The 25,429-nt window shown below is 57.1% G+C and overlaps 1 protein-coding gene and 1 long non-coding RNA gene across 20 annotated transcripts in view; one reads left to right on the top strand and one right to left on the bottom strand.

Moving 5' to 3' along the window:
• Positions 1-3,913: 3,913 nt before the first annotated feature.
• SNED1 (sushi, nidogen and EGF like domains 1) overlaps positions 3,914-25,429 on the top strand; it is a 75,173-nt gene continuing 53,657 nt past the window's right edge. For 10 of the 19 annotated variants that reach the window (XR_015154474.1, XR_015154503.1, XR_015154476.1 and 7 more), the window contains exon 1: positions 3,924-4,462. Coding sequence is in view for 10 of the 19 variants with exons in the window: in XM_086374643.1 (XP_086230769.1) it covers positions 4,250-4,462 (213 nt within the window). In the remaining 9 variants the exon portion in view is untranslated. Of the gene's footprint in view, positions 4,463-25,429 lie in introns of all 19 variants that reach the window. The other 9 variants (XR_015154506.1, XR_015154507.1, XM_086374630.1 and 6 more) reach the window with 5 other exon arrangements.
• LOC147374788 (uncharacterized) lies at positions 11,063-12,883 on the bottom strand. The gene is made up of 2 exons (XR_015154545.1): positions 12,780-12,883; positions 11,063-12,126 (listed from the first exon to the last, which is right to left on the bottom strand). It is a non-coding gene; the product is annotated as an uncharacterized LOC147374788 (long non-coding RNA).

Below are 25,429 nucleotides of genomic sequence, written 5' to 3'. Positions count from 1 at the left end.
CCAGCGGTGAGCACGTAGCTTCTGTGTGAAAGTCTGATGGTCACCGCGCCTGTGCGGATGGCTGTGCGCCCGGGACCCAGGCACCCCTCTGCTCCGTGCACCAGCTGCCCCAGCCCGCCTCTCAGTGTCATGACCGCACCCGGCGGGCTCCCCAGGAGCGGGACCCCGCCTGCCCTCCAGGCTCTGTGACCTGCTGACCTCGTTCTTGGAGCAGATAAGGGTCTCCCTGGGCTGTCACCTGTGTGGAAGCCCCATGGCTGTGGGGAGAGGGAGGGAGAGGTGGGGACGCAGCCAGCTGGCTTCTGCCCCTAGCAGCCGTGCCGGAGCCCCGGCCCCGCCCTGCAGGGACCAGCCCACCGGGCCAGGTTCCGGTGGGGGAGCACGCCCCACCTTGGCCGGCATGGGGTCCTGGGGTGTCCCAAGTCCAGCTCGGGGCTCCCTATCTAAATTGCACACACACTCAGGCCCTAAATTAAAATGTCACAGGCCTGTTGGGGAGGCTCAGGTTTCCCGGTCGCAAAACACGAGCCTGCTTGATAAAATGGTTTTGGTTTTGATAAATGTGGACTTTCTGTGGCAAAGACAAAGGCACCCTTGAGTCCGGAGGGGAACCTGAAACAGCACATTGCTAAAAAGTATTTCCTGATAATATTTTTAGCACCTGGAAAAAAGAATTATTTTTTCTCTCTTGCGCCTGTGGAGTGTGTGTGTGTGTGACTGTGTTTGAAATGTAATGCCCAGCGTGGTGGAGCCTCCTGTTAACTCCAAGTCTCCCAAAAGGGACTGCACATAGCCCAGGGCGAGGGCCCTGGAGGCTCAGCAGGCCTGTGCCTGGGAAGTACAGCCTTGCGGGGTTCCGCTTGCCGCTGGCCCCACCCAGACCAAGCGTGCCAGCTCTCCGGGGGGCCCAGGCCTGGGCATCTCACAAAGTGCGAGAGGACTCCCTTGGGAGGCGGGTTGAGGCCCTGTCTGGGCCAGCCGCTCCCACTGAGCCTGGAGAAATAGTCCTTCCTGGGTGCATCTGCTGAGCACCACGGCATGCACCCTGCCCCCATAGGCGCCCAGGTGAACCCAAAACTTAGCCCCGAAGTGAGCCTTTGCTAGGGTCCCCGGCATCCCACCCAGAGCAGGAAATGCAGCAGGGGGAGGGGCCCCCCCCGCACCCGCTGCAGGAGGTGGGCAGGTTCAACAGGGGTCCACGGTCAGCCTGGAGCACCCCACCCCGGCCGCCTCCCTGTCAGGGTGGGGCCCCCGGCCCTCCCCCCTGAGGAAACAAACAGGGGCAGGCTTCTGCTGGGCTCCCCACTGGGCTCCGAGCCCACCGCGCAGCTGGCAGACGCTGCCCGGTTCCCACCGAAAGCCACACATGGAAAAGCACGTCCTCCTGGGCTCCCACCATGGGGACCAGCCTTCTGGCCCCTCTGCCCTCTGGCGACCCCATGGGGGTCATGTCCTGCCCCCTCCCTGCCTTTGCCAGTGAGGCTCAGGAGCAACCTTCCTGTCCCAGGAGGGCGAGGCTGCCACACCCCTCCTCTGACCTTGGCCGTGACCTCCATGCTGCTGGCCTCTGGGCTTCCCCCACCTCCCCGCTCTGCAGCTGAGCCAGCAGGGTGCCAAGGAGGGGTTCATGGAAATGCCCGTGTGTGCCAGGGTGTGGATGTGTGTATGTGTGTGTGCACCAGTGTGTGTGTGTGTACACACGTGCACTGGAGTGTGTGCTTGTGTGTGTGTGTGCGCTGGTGTGTGTGTGCACATGTGTGTGGGGGTGTGTAAGGTGTATGTGCTGGTGTACATGTGTATGCATGTACATGTGTGTGTGCACCAGCATGTGTGTGTGTGCTAGTGTGTGTGTGGGGGGGGTGCATGTGAGTGTGTATATGTATATGTGTGTGTGATGGTGTGTATGTGTGTGTGTGCCAGCATGTGTGTGTGTGTGTGCGCTGGGGTGCATGTGTGTGTGGACATGTGTGTGTGTGTGTGTGTGTATGTGTGTGTGTGCTGGGGTGTGTGTGTGTGTGTGTGTGTGTGTGTGCCAGCATGTGCGTGTGTGTGTGCGCTGGGGTGCATGTGTGTGTGGACGTGTGTGTGTGTGTGTGTATGTGTGTGTGTGCTGGGGTGTGTGTGTGTGTGTGTGTGTGCTGGGATGAGTGTGTGTGGACATGTGTGTGTGCATGTGTATGTATGTGTGTGTGTGCGCGCGCTGGGTGTGTGTGTGCTGAGGTGTGTGTGTGTGTGTGTGCTGGTGTGTGTGTGTGCTGGTATGTGTGGTGTGTGTGCTGGGGTGTGTGTGTGTGGACATGTGTGTGTGCATGTGTATGGATGGATGTGTGTGTGTGATGGGGTGTGTGTATGTGTGTGTGTATGTATGTGTGTGTGCTGGGGTGTGTGTGCATGTGTGTACACAGGCATTCCCCCACCCCCACCCCCGGCCCCCGCTGAGAGCCGTGTGGCACTGGAGTCTGCTCCCAGGGCAGGTCCTGCAGTCGGGTGTCATCTCTGAATTTCTCCCGCAAACATGTGCGGCCATGGCCTTTCTCATCCTGCGTTTTTTTGGAGCCACAGTTGTCCTGCTGCCCTGGGGGTCTCCAAGGCAGAAGCCTGACCCAGGGCCGGCCCTCACACAACTGAGCAGGATGGGGCTACAGTGGAACTGGAGGGACGGTCCCTCTCAGGGTGGTGCCAGCAGGGGATCAGCCACAGCGGGTGCCTTCTGAAACTCGGCACCTGACCCTGACTCGGCACCTGACCAGCCTGGAGGGCATGAACATCACAGGGGTGATGTGTAAACCTGTGACCCCCAGTCATGGCTCACACATATAGGACCCCTCCACTAGCTCTTAAAAGTCACATTTAGTGTGCCTTGCTCTGACTGCAAAGTGATACATGCTTGTTGAGGACATTTGAGAAAATACAGAGAAGCACGAAGCCAAGTGTAAAACAGCCCAGCTGGTGAGAGCTGCTGTCCCTGCTGCTCTCTGTTCATCTCTGAGCCGCGCACCCTAGTCTTCAGGGGCCCCAGGCTTGGCTTGTGGTCATGTATCAGCCCGCACTAGCACCTGCGAGCAGGGATGGGGAGAGGTGCCGGGCTCCGGCCCTGCACTGGGGGCCCAGATGCCAGCCCCCATGGGGACAAACACTCAGGGTCTGATTCTCAGGGCAGTGGGCCTGGCGGCAGGAGGAGGGCCAGGGTGGCCGCAGACTGGAGACAGAAGCTCAGTTGTGGGCTCTCTAGGTCCTGCCCCTGCCCACGCAGCATCGTGCCCGCAGGCCAGCAGGGACCAGCCACCCTGGAAGAGGGATGCTCCCCGCAGGTTTCGCCCCGGACTCCCCTGCTGTGAGGTTTCCTTAGGTCCCCAAAACCATCTCCACCAGTATTCTCCTGACTAGGCCACGCAGGGCGGAAACTTTTCTTCATGCCCTGCATTCTCCCAGGCCAGGTCCTCCGCTCATAAAACCGGATGGCAAGCCTCAGGGCTGGGGTGTGGGGTGGAGCGTGGATGCAGCCTCTGGCCGCTTCCGGAGGAGCCCATTCAGGCACTGCCAGTCAGGGTGGCCCCTGATCCACGACACTCTGGCAGGTCGGTGGCCAGGTCCCCTGGGGGTCAGGGGCCTGAAAAGGCCGCCCCCACCCCGGGGGAAACCTGCTCCCCAGGCCCAGTAACCCATGCAGGCCTGAGGGTCTGTTCCGGGACCTCTTTGTGGACAAGTCGCTTCCTCTGGGCTGGCCCCACGCGGGCGGCAGGGGACCCACGGAGGAGGAAGGGGTGGGCCACTCCGGGGGCGCTGGGCGAGGGCTGGGCCCGCCGTCAGCCTGACGCTTTAAGAGCCGCCTAATTTGCATGGCCCGGCCCCGGCCCCGCCCAGGCCCGAGTGACCGCCGGCTGGATATTTAAATCGCGGCCACAGGGGCGGGTCCGGCCTCCAGCGCGGTCCCGCCCGGCGCCTTCCTCCGAAAGAGGCGACCCGAGCGCGGCCCTGCCGGCAGGGCGGGCGCGACCCGGGAGTCCACCTACCTACGGCGCGGCCGCGCTGCCCGCACGCCCGCCCGGCCCTGCGGGTCACTCCCCACCGCGGCCTCGCTCCGTCCCGCGCTGACCGCAAAGCCCCGTTCCGTCCCCCTGCGTCCCCGCCTCGTCGCCTCTCTGTCCCTGCTGTGTCTTCGCTGGGTCCCCGCTCCGTCCCCGCTGTGTCCGGCTCGCGTCCCCGCTGTGTGTGTCCCCGCTCCGTCCCCGCCCGCCGACCCCCGGCGATGCTGCGCGGCGCCACCTGGGCGCTGCTCTTGGCCGCGGCCCTGGGGCTCGGGGCGCGCGGGGCGCGCGGCGCGGTGGCCCTCGCCGACTTCTACCCGTTCGGCACGGAGCGCGGCGACGCGGTCACCCCCAAGCAGGACGACGGCGGCTCTGGGCTGCGGCCGCTCTCCGTGCTCTTCCCGTTCTTCGGCGCCGAGCACTCCGGCCTCTACGTGAGTAACCCGAGCCCGCGGGGGGCGCCAGGGAGGGCGCTGCGCCCCGGCCGCTGCCCGCCGCCCGCCGCCCCGACTCCCGCCGCCGCCAGCAACTTGGCACCGCGGCGGCCAGAGGTGGAGTGAGGACAGCGCTTCCTCCTCCGGCGGCCAAGGCCGGACAGCGGCCCGAGGGAGCGGCGGGCGGGGCGGGGATGCGAGCTCCGGCCGGCCACCTGGGCCTCGCCGCTGCCCCTTTCCCTGCCCGACCGCCCGGTGCTGGGGTCGCGGGCCGACCCTGCGCAGCGTGGGCCGTCGGCTGTCCTGCGTGCTTCACCGACAGCGCTGCGGCAGCGGGCCGGCGCGTCCTGCATTTCCCAGTGGGGCGCGCCCCCCTTCAGTTCCTGGCTTGGCTGCCAAGGTCCCAGCCCCTCTGAGGACCACACGGCCCGCGCGCGCTTGGCACCTGAGGCCCACTGCCCCGAGGCTGGGGCCTGCCGGGACCTTCAGGGGCGCTCTGGGGAACCCGGCAGGCTGGTCCTCTCTGAGCCCCCGGTCACTCTCCTGGGCCTGGGGGACCACTCAGGCCCAGACCGTCACACCGGGACACCCGGAGGGAGCGCAGGAGAGTAGGGGTGGCTACACCCAAGGACAGCACCTCCGCTCCGGGGGCGGGGGGCCCAGGCCACCGAGGGAATGAAATGTTGCGCCTCAGGGTTGCATCGAGCATTCACTCGGGGGGTGGGGGCCATGCGCCAGCACCCCGCTGTCCCCCAAATCCTGGCTGGAAAAGTGCTGGGCGGGGCTGAAGTCCTGTAACCTCCCACCCCGGCTCCCGCCAGCCCCTTCCAGTACCCCCTCCACCGCCAGCCTCCCCCCCTCCGCGCCCCCCGCCCCCGCGCCCGTCAACTCACCCCCATCAGCACCTCCCCCGTCACTCACCCCCATCAGCACCGCCCCTCTTGACCCCAGCTCAGCCCACATCCCCTCTTCCTCTCCCGCCTGGGCTGCTCCGATGCCTCGGGTGGGAGGGGACAGCCATTCTCTCTCGGTGCCACCCACTGAACGTCCCTCTGGGCCCGGCCTTGGACAGAGGGGCCGGGCTGACTTCCGGAAGCACGGGGCGGGCGGGCAGCTCTGGGTCTCTGGGAGCCAGGGAGGCCCATACACCCTAGAAGTGGGAAAACCCACGCTGGCACCATCTTTCCAGAGCATTCTGTCCAAGTGCTCCTTGAGCACGCGGGCCAGGCTCAGCCACCTGGCTCCAAGTCACAGGTGAAAACATGATTAAAACAGTTGACTCTCTTAACCGCCTCACCAAAAACACCCACCCCTGCCAAAACAACTGGGAGCAAGGGCTCTGAAGGGGAGAGCTCTGCTAGCAAGACCCGTGGGTTCAGGAGAAACCAGCCCTGCGGTTCATAACAAAATATGTGTCTCCAGAGGCTCTGTCTCCCAAAACTGACACGACCCGACACCTGCCGTGGGGACAGAGGGCCCGCGTCACATTGTCTCTGCTCCGCCGGGAAGACAGTCAGACTCCCGAGGACACTTGCCTGAAATAACTGCTGCGCCCCGTGACCGAGCAGGGAGCGGGGCAGAGGGTTAGAACTGAGGGCAGAGAAGGGAAGGGATTCCGAAACAAGTAGGTCAGACGGCTGCGTCCCAGTGGACCCCTCTGGGCCAGCCCCCAGCCCAGCACCGGGCTGAGGAAGAGCCCTCCAGGGCTGGGCCCCTGCCCCCGGCCTCTGCCCCCTTATCCCCAGCCAGTGCTCCGCAAAGAGCCGGTTTGTGGAGTGGGAGAGCACACGGGTGGGTGAAGGCTGGCCCCAGCCCCTGATGCTGCCCACACTGTACCCTGCTCACACCGTGACCCTGCGCACACCGTGACCCTGCGCACACCGTGACCCTGCGCACACCGTGACGCTGCCCACACCGTGACCCTGCGCACACCGTGACGCTGCCCACACCGTGACGCTGCCCACACCGTGACCCTGCCCACACCGTGACCCTGTGCACACCGGGACACTGCCCACACCGTGACCCTGCGCACACCGTGACGCTGCGCACACCGTGACCCTGCGCACACCGTGACCCTGCGCACACCATGACCCTGCCCACACCGTGACCCTGCCCACACCAGGACACTGCCCACACCGTGACCCTGCGCACACCGTGACCCTGCCCACACCGTGACCCTGCGCACACCGTGACCCTGCGCACACCGTGACCCTGCCCACACCGTGACCCTGCCCACACCGTGACGCTGCCCACACCGTGACCCTGTGCACACCGTGACCCTGCGCACACCGGGACACTGCCCACACCGTGACCCTGCGCACACCGTGACGCTGCCCACACCGTGACGCTGCTCACACCATGGCCCTGCTCACACCATGACCCTGCTTTCTGCTGAGAAACGGACCCGGTGCTGCTGCGTACGGGGTGGCCCCCTTCTGGGAAGCCCCCTCATCTTGCCACAGCAGCTGTAGCCGGCACTTATCAGGCTGTGAGAACTGTCGAGAGTCCCTTCTCAGCACAGACCAGGCCAACACTGCCAGCGGGCATGGTGGTGGCAGCCGCCCTGTGGAGGGGAACCCTCCTCACCAGGAGCCAGACAAGAGGCTGCACCTTGGCCTGCCAGCCTGGCCAAGGGGCAGGGCCCACTCGGGGCGGTATGAGGGCTGAGACACCCTCAGAGGGCCCGGTGGTGGCCAGAGGCCCCGCGCCCCTGCAGAAGCCCCCAGCTGCAGCCCCCCGAAGGCCGCAGAGGGAGATCTTGGCTCCTCTGGCATCAGGCGCCCACTAGCACCTCAGGCAGTGATTCTTTTCTCTCCCCCAGGAGGGAGTGCCAGGCTGGCAGCATCTGTGAAGGTGCTGGGCACCCTGGGAGGGCCCACAGTCTGCTGCTAGGGTGAGCTGGCTGAGATGTGGACGTGGGGTCTGTGGCTGTGTCTCTAAGACAGCTGTTGGGGGTGGTGCCCAAGGTGGTACACCCCCTACCTCGGTGTGCCCCCGCCCACCCCCCAGAGGCTCTTCCAGCCCCTCCTGGCCACTCACCTGTGGAGCTGTGACCCCCTGGACTACCGAACGCGGGTCTTCCCCGTCCTGGTCTCTGGGGCACCCTGGTGCCAGTTCCCGGGGGCCAGCCCTGGGTGGGAGCTGGAGCGTGTGGGCGAGGAGGGCAGTGAGCCCTGTGAGCCCCAGGCGAGTCCTGCTGGCTGTCGATCTGGCCTGTGCCCTGGCTGGTGCCCCAGGAAGGGCTAGCTCAACACCTGGCATCTGCTGGCTCGCTGGCAGCCCCACCTGGGGCACAGTCCCACCTAGCCTCTCCCGGACCACCCACCCAGGGGAGGGGCTTCCACCGAGAACCTGGTCCCCCAGCTCTGCAAGCCTGTCCCGCCAGTGACAGGTGTCCAGCTGGCTCTGTCACAGCATCTGCCCACCAAACGTCTGCAAGACCCACCTGACCCCCAGACAAAACCAGTGAGACGGAGGCAGAGCTGGCCGCTGAGCTCTGCTTAGAAACGCATGAGTCCCTGGTGGGCAGGGAGGGTCCTGGCCAGGCCCCTCCCGATGCCCCCTTCTTGCTGGTGCCCGGGGAGGACGGGGAGCCAGCAGCGGTCGAGGAAGCGAGTGTCGCGGGGCAGCCCAGTGACCCTGCTCTGGATCAGGACCGCCAGAGGGCTGCCACACAAGTGTGTTTGTCTTTGCACACTGTGATGGGGGCGCGCGCGGAGGTGCATGGGGACATCATGCACTGAGGGAAGTGCAGGGAGTCATGACCCCCTGGCCACTCAGAGGCCCAGTGCCCGGATCCTGGCTCCCAGACACCCACAGGAAAGAAGAAAATGAATCTGGGAAATCTCACTCCAGAAAGGAGGCGTGTGACCCACGGATGATCAGGACTCCGCGACAGGGCACAGAGGCCGTCGGCTGGGGGCTCTCGGTGGCCACAGAGGACGAGTGAGGCATTAAAACAGTGGGAATGATAGCCTTGAGTCCGTTAAGTAAAGAGAAGCCAGTGGGTTCACACCGGCATGAGTGAATGCGCGACGCGGCACGCACACGGAGGATGCTCTGCGTGCCCAGTGCTGGGTCGCCGTGCGTGTCCTCCGCAGGGATCGTCCCTGCCGGGGGGATGGACACATTGTCGGCTTCGGGGTGAAGGCCGTCACTGCTGCAAGCTCCTTTCACGGTTCAGGAAACACCTGTCTGTGCAGCAGGAGAGGGAACACGGTCACGCAGGCAGGGCAGAATCCTAGCGTTTGCCGAGTGTGGATCCAAAGTGTGAGCAGTGTCTTATAGGCGTCCTGTGAGTCTGACAGACACCTCGTTCCCCTGGGAACGCCTTCCCATGGGAACCCCGGAGCCCCGGGCACGCACCTTGCCACCCTCACCAGGAGGCTAGCCTGCCCTGCTTGGGAGAGCTCAGGTGGCCCTGTCCCAGCTCTCGGGGGCTATGATGCTAGAAGCGGCCAGCTGGCCACACTGCCCCGGACAACCCACCGTTCACTCACTACGGACTTTCTGATAATTCACTTTTATGCGTTCATCTCGAAACCTTGATGGAGCCCCAGAGCTGAGTCAAGCAGGGGACACAAACCAGCCGCACTGTTTAATTTTCAGTTTTAAAATAACTTTTGTCTCGTTTGTTCGCGGTGCTCACCCAGCCCCTGGAGGAGAGTTAGCTCCTAGAAGCAGCCTTATAAATGTCGGGTGTTCATCTTCTCATCTTCGGGACGATACACCCCAATCCCATCATTCCGAAGCAAGCACACTGAATGTTTCGGCAAAATCCCTGCTGGTGTGTTGTCGCGTGTGTTTGGGGCTGCCTGTCATACAAGTTCCCATTCGGCACACTTCTTTCAGTGTTATACCACGAGCATTTTCCAGTGCCTCAAATTTGCTGTGCAAACCTGCTTCTGCTGACAGTGTAATATTCCATCCTGTGGCTATGAGCGCTGTTACTTCAGTCGTGTCTGGCTCTTTGCGACCCTGTAGACTGTAGCCCCCCAGGCTCCTCTGTCCATGGAATTCTCCAGACAAGAATACTGGAGTGGGTTGCCATGCCCTCCTCCAGCGGGTCTTCCCAACCAGGGATCAAACCCCCGTCTCTTATGTCTCTTGCGCTGGCAGACAGGATTGTTATCGCCAGCGCCACTGACCGTAATTTTTGTTGGTCATGAGCTGTGGGCAGTGCGGCAGCCTCAGTGTTTCCTGGGATGCTTGAGTGCACGTCCAGCTCACACACCTTTGTCCAGGCCTTTGGTTCTTTCCTTTTCTTACAACAAGTTCCTCATCCACACCCTCCTCTGGGGTGAAGGGGGCTCCTCGCCTGAACTGAGTCAGCCTGGAGGGCACTGCTCTGGCCCCCCAGCTTCCAGGCCACACAGGGCACCTGTGGTCCAGCTGATGATAGCATGGGGGCAGTGGGCAGGCCCAGGGACAGAAGCAGGAGGACACCGCTCCTGTAGCTCCGAGACTGGGCAGCTGCCCAGCTGGACACCCCCATACCTCCTGCGTGGGGGCCCAGCCTCAACACCTCAGGTCTGTGACTAGCCCTCTACAAACCGGGCACGCCGCTCACCCCACTGTGTGCAAACCAGCGCTCTGCTCCCAGCCCCAGGGCTCAGTCTGAGCGTCGGGGCTGAGTCCGGGGCCACAGGAGGGGCACGCTGTCCTCTGAGCTGCTCCAGGGTCTGAGTCCAGAGCCAGACATGCCCTGCCACCTGCTCCTGGAAGAGGGGGCACAGCATAGGCAGCCCAGAGGTCTGCTGGAGGTGGGGGCTGGGATCCCGGAGGAGTGACCGCCGTCCCGAGTGCGCCTGGCAGGGTGTGGGAGCAGACACACCGGGTCTGCACTCAGAGACGACATCTGGGGTGGGGGGTGTCTACGGAGCTCAGGGCAGCAAGGTCAGGCTGTGCTGGGTGCAGGCTGCTGTCCCCGCAGTGTCCAGGGCCCCCTGGGGACTTGGGATCTTGTCCTGGGGGACACCTGGCCGAGGGATGGTAGATGAAGGAAGAAGGTGGCTTTGCTGGTGGCGGGGAGCAGGAGCTGTGGTCTGGTGGGGGGCGTGGGGGCAGGGGAGGGGCGGTGAGGCCTGCAGGAGGCTCAGGACAGGGCCTGGCCCTCCTGAAGAGGCCGCCCTGGTGGAGGGGCTCAAGGGCCTGGGCTCAGGGCCACAGGCAGGGCCACGAGGCCTGGGAGGAGACCAGAGGGTAGTCACGGGGAGGCCCTGATTGGACAGCGGAGGAGGGGCAGGGTGTGCAGCCCAGGAGGGCCTGGGGGAGGGCTCTCTCCAACCCCCCACCCACTGCAGGGCCTGACGCCAGCCCTCTGCCCATCCCCAGGCCTCACCCTGGTACCATGGCAGCGGCTCCAGCCCCCTCAGTCCGCTCTGGCACTCCTGAGGCCAGGAGAGGCCCGCCCGGCACATGGGGTGCTTAGGGAGGGCCAGCCTCTCCTCTGCAGGCTCTGGTATCCAGGGCCCCACCTTGCCCAGGGCTCCGGGCCCAGCCCACAGTTGTCCTGTGAGCAGGACCCCAGTCCCCAGCTGTGCTTGTGGAAGGAATCCTGGTTCCCTAGAAAGCTGCCAGGAAATAAAAGACATGCCTACATTTTTCAAAACAAGCTTATAAAAGGCCTCGGGGCTTTATTGTTTTATTTCTGGCAGAGACGTCAAAGCAGGAACCGAGGCCCCGCCTTCTGTGATCTGATGTTTGCAGAGCTGGGTGCTGTAGCTGCGGGACCCCGGCTCCCCTCCAGACCGGCCCGCCCAGCCTGGAGCAGCCGCTACCCAGCAAGGGTGGCTCCAGCCAGCCCCAAACTGCCCAGCTCAGGGACCAGCCAGACACACGTCCCACAATTTCAGCTGCAAGTGGCCTCTGAGAGAGTCTCCAGGACATTTCCGCTCCTTCCCCGCTTTATCCAAGTCGGAAATGCCTCCAGGTGGTCTCTGCACTTTCTCCTGGGTCAGGGGAGGGCCAGCCCTGCTGCCAGCCCCCTTCCTGGCCACACACACCCCCAGTCAAGGGCAGGCCTCCTTCATGCCCCACGGGCCACCTTCCTGCTGCACATGACCCTGGGTCTGTCCCAAGGGACCAGCGACTCCCCCACCAAGATCCTCGCCTGCCAGGGTCCTAGGCGAGGAGTCAGCACCTGCGGCTGCCCGCTCCACATGGTCGGCTCCATCCACGTTGCCTTCACGGGGCAGCCTGGGAGCCAGCCCCAGCTCGGGGGGCCAGTGCTTAGACCCCTAGAGAGGAGGACCCTACTGTGGGCGAGCACAGCAAAGCCAGCACTGCCCCCGAGGCCTGGGCTTGGGAAGACCGGAGGGTGGCCACAGGGAGGCCCTGGACGTCAGGAACTGCAGGGAAGTGGGGGGCAGAAGGGGCTTCGGAGCCAAAGTCCTGCAGGCCGCTCCCAAGTGCCCTGCTCCCTTCCTGCCCCGGGGGTGTCTCCCTGCCTTTCTGCCAGCATCCCTAGGTGGGGGAAGCAGGCAGGCCCCCACCCCGGCTGGCTTCAGGCCCTGAGGGACGGTGGGTGCAGGACCCCAGCAAACGGCCAGTTCCATGTTGGGTTTCTGATCCATCAGCGGCTGAGGAGGCGTGGGCCCTCGCAGGCGGTCCCGGTCGAATCCTTTCTCCTGTTTTCCTGTCTCTGTTGTGTGTTTTACCAAGCGCTGGCGCAAGTAGAAAAAAAATACTAAGACTGACCTCTTGTGGAGGTTGCACTCGCAGGCCCCTAAGGGGAGGAATCACAGGGTGGGGTGGACAGGGGCCCCCGCAGGGGTCTCCGCACCCCCGGACCCTGCCCCGCCCGGGGATGTTCTTCTCTGGACAAAAGAAGTCCGAGGACGGTCCTGTCCAGGTGGGAGCGCTGGCCAGCGGCCTGGCCGCTCAACACGGGGCCCGCGCCTCCCCACCGCGGTCCCGGCCCTGCTGGGCCCTGGCAGCGGAACAGGGCCGGCTTGTTCTGCCTCCTTCCTGGCCCACACCCCGTGGGAAGGGCGGCAGCCATCTGAGGCGGGCCCGAGACGGGAGCCGGAGGCGGCCAAGTGCTGGCGGGCAGGCCGGAGGCCTCTGCACACGCCGCACGCACCTGAGCCCGGGCTTCAAAGGCAGGAAGGAAACTTGGCGGAGCGTCTGCGGAGCCACGCGGCCGGGCCAGCTCGGGGCGGGGGCGGATGGGGCGGGTGCCGGATGCGGGCCGGGCGAGCGGGCAGGTCCTCCGGCAGGTGGCCCAGCTCCGGGACCCTGCGGCCACGGCCTTGGCCTCCTGCCCTCCTAACTGCGTCCCCCTCCAGCGCGGTTCCTCACCCTCCACTCCGTTTACCTAAACGCAGGCACAGAGCCGCACCGGCGCCAGTGCGCGGCTCCGAGCGCAGGCCGCGCCCCGCCAGCCAGCCACGCCACGCCCCCACGCTCGCCACGCCCTCCCAGACCACGCCCCCACATTCGCCTCGCCACGCCCTCGCCCGGGCCCATCGCCCTGACCACGCCCCCGCATCCGGGCTGAGGTCGTAGTCCTGCACTTGCCTTCCTCAAAATTGTTTGGGTTCCTCCATTCATATTCTGTCTACCTATTTATAATTAAAATACGTTCAAGCTACTGCACAATTGCACTCACCTCACACGCTAGCAAAGTAATGCTCAAAATTCTCCAAGCCAGGCTTCAACAGTATGTGAACCAAGAACTTCCAGATGTTCAGGCTGGATTTAGAAAAGGAAAAGGGACCAGATATCAAATTGCCAAAATCCGTTGGATCATCGAAAAAGCAAGACAGTTCCAGAAAAACATCTACTTCTGGTTCATTGACTACCCTAAAGCCTTTGACTGTGTGGATCACAACAAACTGTGGGAAATCCTTCAAGAGAAGGGAATACCAGACCACCTGACCTGCCTTCTAAGAAATCTATATGCAGGTCAAGAAGCAACAGTTAGAACCGGACATGGAACAACAGACTGGTTCCAAATAGGAAAAGGAGTACGTCAAGGCTGTATATTGTCACCCTGCTTATTTAACTTCTATGCAGAGTACATCATGCGAAATGCCAGACTGGATGAAGCACAGGCTGGAATCAAGATTGCAGGGAGAAATATCAATAACCTCAGATATACAGATGACACCACCCTTACAGCAGAAAGTGAAGAGGAACTGAAGAGTCTCTTGATGAAAGTGAAAGTGAAGAGTGAAAAAGCTGGCTTAAAACTCAGTATTCAGAAAACTAAGATCATGGTATCTGGTCCCATCACTTTATGGCAAATAGATGGGGAAACAATGGAAAAGTGAGAGAGTTTATTTTCTTGAGCTCCAAAACCACTGCGGATGGTGACTGTAGCCATGAAATTAAAAGACACTTACTCCTTGGAAAGTTATGACCAACCTAGACAGCATATTCAAAAGCAGAAACATTACTCTGTCAACAAAGGTCCGTCTAGTCAAGGCTATGGTTTTTCCAGTGGTCATGTATGGATGTGAGAGTTGGACTATAAAGAAGGCTGAGCACCAAAGAATTGATGCTTTTGGACTGTGGTGTTGGAGAAGACTCTTGAGAGTCCCTTGGACTGCATGGAGATCAAACCAGTCAATCCTAAAGGAAACCAGTCCTGAATATTCATTGGAAGGACTGATGCTGAAGCTGAAGTTCAAATACTTTGGCCACCTGATGCGAAGAGCTGACTCATTGGAAAAGACCCTGATGCTGGGAAAGATTGAAGGCAGGAGGAGAAGGGGACGACAGAGGATGAGATGGTTGGATGGCATCAGTGACTCGATGGACATGAGTTTGAGCAAGCTCCGAGAGTTGGTGATGGACAGGGAGGCCTGGTATGCTGCAGTCCATGGGGTCGCAGAGAGTCAGACACGACTGAGTGACTGAACTGATAATTAAAATATATTATTTAATATTTAAAAATATATTTCAATTATTAATACCTAGATCAAGTTGTTCATCAGTTTCACTGCAGTGGGCTTTTGGGGTTGTCCCTACTTTTAGGCCATCCCTACTGGTGCTGTTTGTGAAAGTCCGTGAACACATGTCTGGGTGCACGTGGGCGCTGGTGTAAGGGTGGGCCCTGGAGGGAGAGGGGCGCACCTGCCACTCCAACCCTGACCCAGTGGTGTGGGTGGGTGAAAATGCGGTCCTGATGTTCTTTTTCATTCCTGAGGCTGAGCACTGGATTTCCTCATTCGTAAATGCACAAAGTCTTTTCTCTTTTCCACTGAGTTTGCTTTTTTCATGTTACTTTATGGGAGTCTGTATCTTCACTGGGTCACAAGTGTTGCAAATAGATTTTCCCTTTTTTTCTGCGCCTATTTCACTCTCTATAGTGGCATCTTGGGTGAATAGACACGCTTGAGTTTAACGTGGTAAATGAACCCATCTTTATTTTTATGGTCAGAGGTTTCTGTGCCTGATTTTTAAAATTCCCCCCAAGGCATGAATACATTTCCAGTCATCCTCCCACCCGCCAACAGCCTCATGGCTGTGTGGCTTGGTCGCTCACACCTGTGTCCCGGCACACGCACACGTGAAGCAGGCACATGACTCCACTTGAAGGAAAGTAGCCCCTTCGGCCGCCTCCCTTGCCTGAGGGTGCACACGCTCGGGCACTTCTCTGTGTCTATTTAGATTGTCTCCAATATTTTCAGGACAGTTTTATAATTGATGGCAGGGAAGACCTGCATGTTTTTTGGTTAGACTTATCCTTGAGGACTTGATATTTTCTGTACTATATAGATGGTGTCTTTACTTCGTTTCTTTTCTACTTACTTCTGTTAATGCAGAATCTCAGTTGAGCTCTTACCTTTTCTAAGATTATAGTTGAAACCAGACCAAACCTCTTATTAATTTTACTACCTTATCCAGATTCTTTTGGGTTTTCCACATCCGTGTTCATGGCATTTGCAACTGGTGACTGTGGTGTTTCTTCATCCCTAATCATTTTACACTTGGGCTCATTTTTTGCCTTGCTGTGCTGGCTGGATATGTGTGTCCAGCAGATGTAGTGTTAGCAGGGTCTGAAAAAGGAAGTGGTCTAAGTTTCACCACTAAACGTGTTGCTTCTTCCTGTTTGCTCTCAAGATGCCCTTTTATCATGTTAGGATGTCCCTTCACGGGCTTCCCTGGTTGCGTAGTGGTAAAGAACCTGCCTGCCAATGCAGGAGACATAAGAGATGTGGGTTCGATCCCTGGGTTGGGAAGATCCTCTGGAGGAAGGCATGACTACCAACTCCAGTATTCTTGCCTGGAGATTCCCAGGGATAGTCATATTCCTATTCTCATATTTGGGGAATTTTTCACATGTGGATGTTGGCTATTACTAGATACCATCTCTATGCCTAGAGAGATGATTGATGATTATATGATTTTCACATTTAACCTGTTAAATCGGTCATTTAAATTAATATTTTCTAATGTAGAGGCACACTTGTATTCCTAACAAAAATCCAAATTCGTAATGATTATCTATCCAACTTATATATTGCTGGATTCACTTTGCTAATAATGCATTAATATTTCAGCAGATTTTATATGTGCGATTGGCCCATTATTGACTGGCCTTGTTAACTTTTACCATCAAGGTCATGCAAGCCTTGTAGAATGAGCTGTTCTGTCTGGAAGAGTCCATGTGCCTCTGGGCTTATCTCCTGGATGTTTGGTAGAACTCACTGGAGCTGCCACCTGGACCTAGAGCTTTCTTGGTGGGAAAATTTTGAACACTAATTCGATTTCTTTATGATCATATATTAAAAAATAGGTTGTCTGTTTCCACTCACATGTGGTAAGCTGTTTTTCTCGGGGGAATATCCATTTTATATACAATTTCAAGGTTATTAACATAAAACTGTTGAGCTCTGGGGTTTGATGGTACCTTCCTGACGTGCCAGCATCAGCCTGTCACTGCTCCTTGGAGACGGCCCAGGCCCAGGGCTCCCCGTCGGCTGTTAGGAGCCCTGGCGAAGCAAGCACACACCATGTGGTTTGCATTGGTGTCCCTGGCTCTCTGAGTCCCATGAGGACACACAGAGGGGCCCAGGCAGATGGAACCCAGACTGTGGGCCTGCATCACAGCCAGGAAACCCTGGGCCCAGGGATGCCACCTCTCTTGTGGCAAGCCTGCCTTTGTCCCCAGCGGAGACCACACTTTGTCCAAGGCCAATCTCTACAAAGACAAACTCAAGACCCAGCCCAGGCGGGGAGCAGACAAGCAAGGCATGCAGACCGCCTCCCTCCCGGCCCACCTCCCCTCTGGCTCCACCTGAGTCTGCCCATCTGCCCGCCTCTCTGATTCTTCGGGCCAAACCAAGGCGATCTGCTGCCCTCAGGACTCGAGCAGCGGGACAGGTGCAGGCGGCTGAGCTGGATCCCACAGGGGCCGGAGTGCTCCATGGCCAGGCCTCCGTCCACCAGGACCCACGACGGTGTGCAGACCGCCCGCTGACCTCAGCCACCCCCCCAGGGATCACAGAGGCAGCTCCTGGCCTACACTGAGGAGCCCCCCGGGACAGGCAGACCCCTGGCCCATCCCCCCATCACTGTCCCTGCCTGCAGACCTGGGGGACTCGGGCTTTCGTCCAGGGTCTGTTAAACTCGATTCAGACCTCCTGGCCCACTGGTGTGGCTAAGGACCAAGGCCATGTCGCCCAGCACTGGTGGCCTCAGTCACCACACACAGCGGACCCTGAGGCCAAGTGTGCATTGCTGTCCGGGAGACAAAGGCACACTGGCGTGTTTCCCGTGGGGGTGGGGCCCGCACCGGGGCAGCAGGCGCAGCAGGGCAGTGTGCGACCCGAGCAGGCCAGCGGGATTCAGCAGCCAGGCTGGGTGGCCCTGCGGTCAGGGAGAGGGATGCCCCCCTTCGCCCCGGCCCCTGCCCAGAGGGCCACCAAAGGGAGCCAGACCCTTCCTGGGGTCGCGTTCTCTGAGCAAACAGGGCTGGAGGGGTGGATGGGGCAGAAGACCTTGGGGTGATCTTGAGGCGGCTGGCCTCGGGCTTGTGACACCAGGTGCCCTCAGAGGGTGGGGAGGCGGGGTGCCCACTGGACTGCTGACTCCAACCTCTGCAGAGGCGGGGGTGCCTGTGAGAAGCCCCCCGCATCACTGCCAGACACAGAGTTCCAGGGGGTGGACGGTGGCAGTGCTGAGGCCAGAGCGGGCAGGTGAGGCTGAAGGGCAGCAACATCGTGGAAGCATATGGACAGTAGTGAGAGCCCACCCCGGCCACAACGGGCCAGCGTCTGTGCCCACAGGCCTGGAAAGCGGCGGTGGCTTTGCTGCCTGGCACAGAGCCCTTCCTTTCGCGGAGTCCGTGGTGGTGGCCGTGTCTCTGGCCCCAGGAGGACCTCGGGGCATCCCCACCAGTCCCATCAGAGAACACACCTGAGGGCCCCAGCCGGGAGACCAGCCGCCGCCGGCCATTGCCACAGCAACAGGCCCATTGAGGGGCCCCCTTGGTCCAGGGCCAGCAGCCCCCGACACGGGCTGCAGACCTTTCTGCAAGGTCAGGCGGTGACCGTGGGCGCGTGGTGGCCACCAGGGCTCTGAGCAGGCGGTCGGCATGTGAACAAGTGGAAACACAGCTATTTTTAAAGGGCTGTAAAAACAAAGGAAAGGAACAGTGCAGCCTGTGCGATGGAGACTGTGGTCCCGGATGAGAGTATTTATCGTCTGGCCCTGCACACAGCAGTCAGCAGACCCTCCTGCAGACCCTTAGCAGCCCCCGCCCCCCTACCACCGCCGCAGGTCAGGACAAACCCTGCGTGTCTGGACCCTCAGAGCCCCCTGCCCCGCGGTCGCGGCTGGAGCGGGATGGGTCTGCCCATCGCCCTTCCCTAGAAGGGGCTGAGGCTGGACGGCTGCTGCCCCCTAGTGGACACCATCCGGTCCGGCTTAGCTGCACCGTGTGTGAATCAGGCAGGCTTTCGCGGAATCCCCTGAAACTCGAGGTCCCGCCAAGCCAGGGCTATGCTCCAGGTGCTGGGGTGGGGCTGAGCCCCCCAGGGCAGCTGCCGCTGTTCTCGGTGGAACCGAGCCGGCCCCTGGCCCGTCCACCTTCCTGATTTGGCCACCCACCCTGCTGGCCCTTCCCTTGTCAGTGGTCGAGTCCAAGTCGGCCCCAGTGGGGGGGGGGGGGACAGAGTCACAAACCCCACGGGTCACGCTCCGCTCCTGCGAGCTCTCACGGGGAGCGGCAGCGCCCCGTTTTACACAGGATGCAGCGGGCACTGACTCGGGCAGGGGGCGCGCTGGGCAAGGACGTGGGCCTGCGCTGGGCTCCCGACTCCGAGTCCTGCTGCTGCAGGCGCTGGGGTCGGGATGGGAGGGGTCTGTGCTGCCCGCCCGCCCCTCTGCACGTGCGGGGCCCCTCAGAGGAGACCCCAGACACTTCCCCGACAGACGTGCAGGGGCGGTCTCACGTTCACACACGGAGGCCACGTGGCCCAGATCCACCTACGGGGTCCTGTCCCCCTGCAAACCCGTCTAAGCCCCAGTAAACGGACTCGGGCATCTTCTGCTCCCTCCGGAGCGCGGCAGTCAGGGGCCCGCAGCGGACCCGCCCTAACCCCAGCGCGGGGGCTCGAGGGGGCGGGCAGAGCGCGGCCCCTCCTCCCCGCTCCCTGCGAGGCAGCCCCCGCCTGCCCCTTCTCCTTCTCACGTCTCTCTTTCTTTCTCTTTCATCTTCACCACCGAGATAGAATTCACATACCCTACAATTCCCCCTTCATGGATCACAGTCTTGTGGCAAAGGGACTTGAGCGGTGTGCTCAGTCGCTCAGTGCTGTCCGACTCTTTGTGATCCCAGGGACTGAAGCCCGCCAGGCTCCTCCGTCCATGGGATCCTCCAGGCAAGAATCCTGGCGCGGGTTGCCATTCCCTCCTCCGGGGATCTTCCCCACCCAGGGATCCACCCCATGTTTTGTGTCTCCTGCATTAGCAGGTGGATTCTTTACCACTGAGCCAGCTGGGAAGCCCCGTGAAGGGACGCATGTAACTCAGTGAAATTATGGATGCCGTGCAGAGCCACCCAAGACAGATAGGTCATGGTGAAGAGTTCTGAAAACTCGTGGTCCACTGGAGAATGAAATGGCAACCGACTCCAGTATTCTTTTTTATTCCAATCCCGAAGAAGGGCAATGCCAAAGAATGTTCAAACTGCCATATAACCACACTCATTACACGTTAGCAAGGTTATGCTCAAACTTCTTCCAGCTAGGCTTAAGCAGTATGTGAACTGAGAACTTCCAGATTACAAATGTGGTTTCAAAGAGGCAGAGGAACAAGAGAACACATTGTCAACATTCACTGGGTGATGGAGAAAGCAATCGAGTCCCAGGAACACATCTACTTTTCCTTTCATTAATGACAGTAAAGCCTTTGGCTGTGTGGATCACAACAAACTGTGGAAAGTTCTTAAAGAGACAGGAATACCAGACCACCTTCCCTGTCTCTTGAGAAGCCTGTATGCAGGTCAAGAAGCAACAGTTAGAACTGGACATGGAACAATAGACTGGTTCCAAACTGGGAAGGAGTACATCAAGGCTGTATATTGTCACCCTGCTTATTTAACTTATATGAAGAGTACATCATGAGAAATGCGGGGATGGATAAAGCTCAAGCTGGAATCATGATTGCTGGGACAAACACCAATAACCTCAGATATGCAGAAGACACCACCTTAATGGCAGAAAGCAAAGAGGAACCACAGAGCCTCTTGATGATAGTGAAAGAGGAAAGTGAAAAAACTGACTTGAAACTCAACATTCAGAAAACTAAGATCATGGCATCCGGTCCCATCACTGCATGGCAAATAGAAGGGGGAAAAGTGGAAACAGTGACAGACTTAAGTTTCTTGGGCTCCAAAACCACTGCAGATGGTGACAGCAGCCATGAAATTAAAATCTACGCTTGTTCCTTGGGAGGAAAGCTATGACAAACCTAGACAGAGTATTAAAAAGTAGAGACATTCGTTGTGTCGATAAAGGTCCATACGGTCAAAGCCATGGTTTTTCCATTAGTCATGTATGAATATGAGAGCTGGACCATAAAGAAAGCTAAGCACCGAAGATTCATGCTTTCGAACCGTGGTGTTGCAGACCATGGACTCTTGATAGTCCCTTGAACTGCAAGGAGATCAAACCAGTCAATCCTAAAGGAAATCAATCCTGAATATTCACGGGAAGGACTGATGCTGAAACTGAAGTGCGAATACTTTGGCCACCTGATGTGAAGAGTCAACTCATCAGAAAAGACTCTGATGCTGGGAAAGATTGAAGGCAAAAGGAGAAGCAGGTGGCAGAGGATGAGATGGTAGGATGGCATCACCAACTCAATGGACATGAATCTGACCAAGTTCTGGGAGATGGTGAAGGACAGAAGAGCCTGGCCTGCTGCAGTCCATGGGGTCACAAAGAGTTGGAGAAGACTTAGGGACTGAACAGCAAGCCTGCAATTCACCCTCTTACACTTCAGTGGCTTTTCATGTATTTTCAGAACTGTATGTCCGTCACCACAATCGCTCTTAGAATATTGTCTTCACCCCAAAAGAAACCTTGCACCCCGAGTTACCACCGTCCAGCTTCTTAGCGCGCCCCCGACCTGGGCAATCAGTAATCTACTTTGTGTCGACGGATTTGCCTACTCTGCATGTTCTGTATAAGCCGAATCATCCTGCCTTTTGTGACTGCTTCTTTCACTTAATGTTTTCAAGGTCCACTCACGTTGTGGGCAGTGTCAGTACTTCATTTCTTTCATTTGCCAGAAATGTTCCATTTATTTGTAATTTATCCGCTCCTTCACTGATGCGAACCTGGACTGCTTGCTCCTTTGGTTAATGGTGCTATATGGACATCTGTGTACACACTTGTGTGTGGACATGTTTTCAGCTCTCTTGTATGTACACAGATGTAGTCCCAGGTGTGGGATTGCTAGGGCGTGGAGTTCTTCTGTGATTAACCATACTATTTTCCACAGTGGCTGCACGATTTTACATTCCACCAAGGGTATGTGAGGGTTCTAGTGTCTTCATATCTTCACAAACATTTATTGTGATCTATTTTTTCCCCATGATCACCACCCTAGGGGCTATGAAGTAGTATCTCAACTGGGTTTTCTTTAATATCTTATTTCTTTATTTTTATTTATTTGGTAGTTTCAGCCTGCAGAATCTTTAGTTGTGGCACGTGGGGTTTAGTTCCCTGACCAGGGATTGAACCTGGGCCCGCTGCTTTGGGAGCACAGAGTCTTAGCCACTGGAGCACCAGCAAAGTCCTTCTCACTGTGGTTTTGAGTTTCACCTCCCTGACAGTTAATGATGCTGAGCATCTTTTCATGTGGTTATTGGCCATTTGTATATCTTCTTTGGAGAAATGCCTATTCAAGCCCTTTGCCCTCTTTTATTGGGTTGTCTTTTTCCAAAAACCATTTTTTACAGCAGTTTTAAGTTCAGAGAAAAATTGAGAGTATGGTACAGAGACTTCCCATATGCCCTTTGCCCCCCTCGTCGACCACCTCCCTTTCATCAGCGTCCTCCACCAGAGGGTACCTTTATTGTAACTGATGAACCTACGCGGACGTCTGCAGTTTGATTCAGGCCACTCTTGGTGCTGTGCGTCCTGTGGTTTGGACCAGTGTCTCGTGCTGCTGTCCCTCGAGTCGGGGCAGCATCCCTCCCCCAGCCCCGCGACCGCCCTCGTTTCACCGCCTCCACAGTACTACCTTTGCTACAACGTCACACTGTTCGAGTCACACCATGTCGCCTTTTCAGCCCGACTTTTTTACTTAATATGCATGTAGGTTTCATCTATATTTTTTCATGATTTCACAGCTCATTTTTTTTCAGTGCTGAGTAATATTCTGCTGCCTGGATGGACCACAGTTTAATTATTTGTTCATCTACTGAAGGTTATCTTGGCTGCTTCCAAGTTTGGGCAGTTCTTCATGCAGCTGCTGTAAACATCAGTGTGCAGGTATCTGTGCGGACAACAATTTTCAACTCTTTTGGCTAAATTCTAAGAGTCACAACTAGTGGATCACGTGGTAAGAGTATGTTTAGTTTTCCAAGAAACCGCCCAACTGTCTTCCAAAAGGCTGCGTCGTTTTACTTTTGCCCCAAGAGCAACGAAAGAGAAACGCTGCCCCACCTCCTCCCAGCCCTGGCGCTGGCAGTGTTCTGGGTCCCGGCCGTGCTGACAGGTGTGCAGTGCTGTCTCGCTGTGTTCTGACCTGCATTTCCCTGGTAGCCTGTGAGGTGGAGCATCTTTTCCGTGCGCGCATTCGCCATCTGCACATCTAGTTTGGTTGAGGGGTCTGTGAGGCTTCTGGCCAGTGTTTGACCAGGTTGTCTGTTTTCTCATTGTTTAGTTTTGAGAGTTCTTCTATATTTTGAATAAATCTTTATCATGTTTGCAAATATTCTCTCCAAGTCAGTCTTTTCTTCCCACTCTCTTGATACTAGCCTTCACAGAGCTGGACTTTTTATTTCCTTTATTTACTGCATTAGTAGAACTTCCAGTACGATGCCGGAAAGGACTGATGAGGGGAAATCCCTACCTTGTACCTTACCTTAGCGGGAGAAGGTCTAGTTTCTCAACAGTAAGTATGGTGTTAGCTGCAGGGTTTTTTTTATAGACATCGTTTATCTTTATCACGTTGAGCAGGTTCCCCATCTTCCTAGATTACTGAAAGCCTTATCATGAATGAGTGCTGGATTTTGACAAATGCTTTTTATGCATCTATTAATATGATCATGTGATTTTTCTTTTTGAACCTCTTAGTTAGTGAAAGTCATTCAGTCATGTCTGACTCTTTGCGACCCCATGGACTGTATGGGCCATGGAATTCTCCAGGCCAGAATACTGGAGTGGGTAGCCTTTTCCTTCTCCAGGGGATCTTCCCAACCCAGGGATCGAACCCAGGTCTTTCGCATTGCAGGCGGATTCTTTACCAGCTGAGCCTTGTAATGTGATCAATCAAATCAATTGATTTTTGAATGTCAAACCAACTTTGCATGTCTAAGATAAATCCCAGGTACGGTTGTGGTATATAATTCTTTCTATACAGTGTTGGATTTGATTTGCTAATACTTTGTAGAGGATTTGTATATCTATATCCATAAGAGATATTGGTCTCTAGTCTTCTTTTCTTGGAATGTCTCTGTCTAGTTTTGATCTTAGGATGATGCTGGCCTCATAGAATGACTTGGGAAGTAATACCTCAGCTTCTGTCCTCTAAGAGAGATGGTAGAAAGTCTGTATCATTTTTTCTTAAATGTTTGGGAGAATTCACCAGTGCACTCCTCTGGGCTTGGTGTTTTCCATTGGAGAAGGCTGTCCTCATTGATTCAGTATCTCTAATAAACATGGGCCTATCCAGATTGTCTGTTTCTCCTTGTGTGAGCACTGGCAGATTATGCCTTTCAAGGAATCAGTCCATTGTACTTTACCAAACTTGGTATCAAATTTGTTGTTGTTGTTTAATTGTTAAGTGATGCCCAACTCTTTGCGACCCCATGGACTGCAGCACGCAAGGCTGCCCTGTCCTTCACCAACTCCTGGAGCATGCTCATTGTGTCGATGATGCCATCCAACCATCTCATCCTCTGTCATCCTTTTCTCCCCTTGCCCTCAATCCTTCCCAGCATCAGAGTCTTTTCCAATGAGTTGGCTCTTCACATCAGGTGGCCAAAGTAGTCAAGCTTCAGCTTCAGCAATTGTCCTTCCAATGAATATTCAGGGTTGATTTCCTTTAGGATTGACTGGTTTGATCTTCTGGATGTCCAAGGGACTCTCAAGAGTCTTCTTCATGGGGTCACAAAGAGTCGGGCACGACTTAACAACTAGACAATTCAGAAGCATCAGCTCTTCAGCAATCAGTTTTGTGGCCCAACACTCACATCTGTACCACATTCACATCTGTACATGACTACTGGAAAAACCATAACTTGGACCAGATGGACCTTTGTTGACCAAATGATGTCTCTGCTTTTTAAAATGCTATCTAGGTTTCTCACAACTTTTCTTCCAAGGAGCAAGCATCTCTTAATTTAATGGCTGCAGTCGCCACCTGCAGTGATTTTGGAGCCCAAGAAGACAGAATCTGTCACTGCTTCCACTTCTCTTCCATTTGCCATGAAGTTACAGGACCAAATGCCATGATCTTTTTTGAATGTTGAATTTCAAGTCAGCTTTTTCACTCTCCTTTTTCACCCTCATCAAGAGGCTCTTTAGCTCCTCTTTATGTTCTGCCATTAGGGTGGTGTCATCTGTATATCTGAAGTTGTTGATATTTCTCCTAGCAATCTTGATTCCAGCTTGTACTTCATGCAGCCTGGCATTTCGCATGATGTACTCTGCATATAAGTTAAATAAGCAAGGTGACAATATACAGCCTTGTCATACTCCTTTCCCGATTTTGAACCCAGTCCATTGTTCCATATTTGGTTCTAACTGCTGCTTTTTGACCTGTATACAGGTTTCTCAGGAGACAGGTAAGATGGACTGGTAGTCCCATCTTTTTAAGAATTTTCCACAGTTTGTTGTGATCCACACAGTTAATGGGTTTAGTGTAGTCAATGAAGCAGAAGCAGATGTTTTTCTGGATTTCCCTTGCTTTCTCTATGATCCAACAGATGTTGGCAATTTGATCTCTGGTTTCTCTGCCTTTTCTAAATCAAATTTATAGTCATAGATTTTTTTCATATTGTGTGTGTGTGTGCTCAGTCATGTCCAACTTTTTGCGACCCCATGGACTGTAGCCTGCCAGGTTCCTCTGTTCATGGGATTTCCCAGGCAAGAACACTGGCATGGGTTGCCATTACCTCCTCCATGGAAACTCCTCCACCCAGGAATCAAACCCACATCTCTTGCATCTCCTGCATTGGGAGGTAGATGGGTTTTTTGTTATTTTTTCCACCACTGTGCCACCTGGGAAGCCCCTATCTCTTTATTATCCTTTCAATCTCCACGGCATCTGTACTAATAT

Source organism: Bos grunniens, chromosome 3 (assembly GCF_055505025.1).
Source record: "Bos grunniens cultivar Pamir isolate PY7600 chromosome 3, Bosgru_T2T1.0, whole genome shotgun sequence".
NCBI classification, from domain to species: Eukaryota; Metazoa; Chordata; class Mammalia; order Artiodactyla; family Bovidae; genus Bos; species Bos grunniens.
Note: the sequence above shows the minus strand (reverse complement) of the source record. Positions and strands in the feature narration are given on the sequence as shown.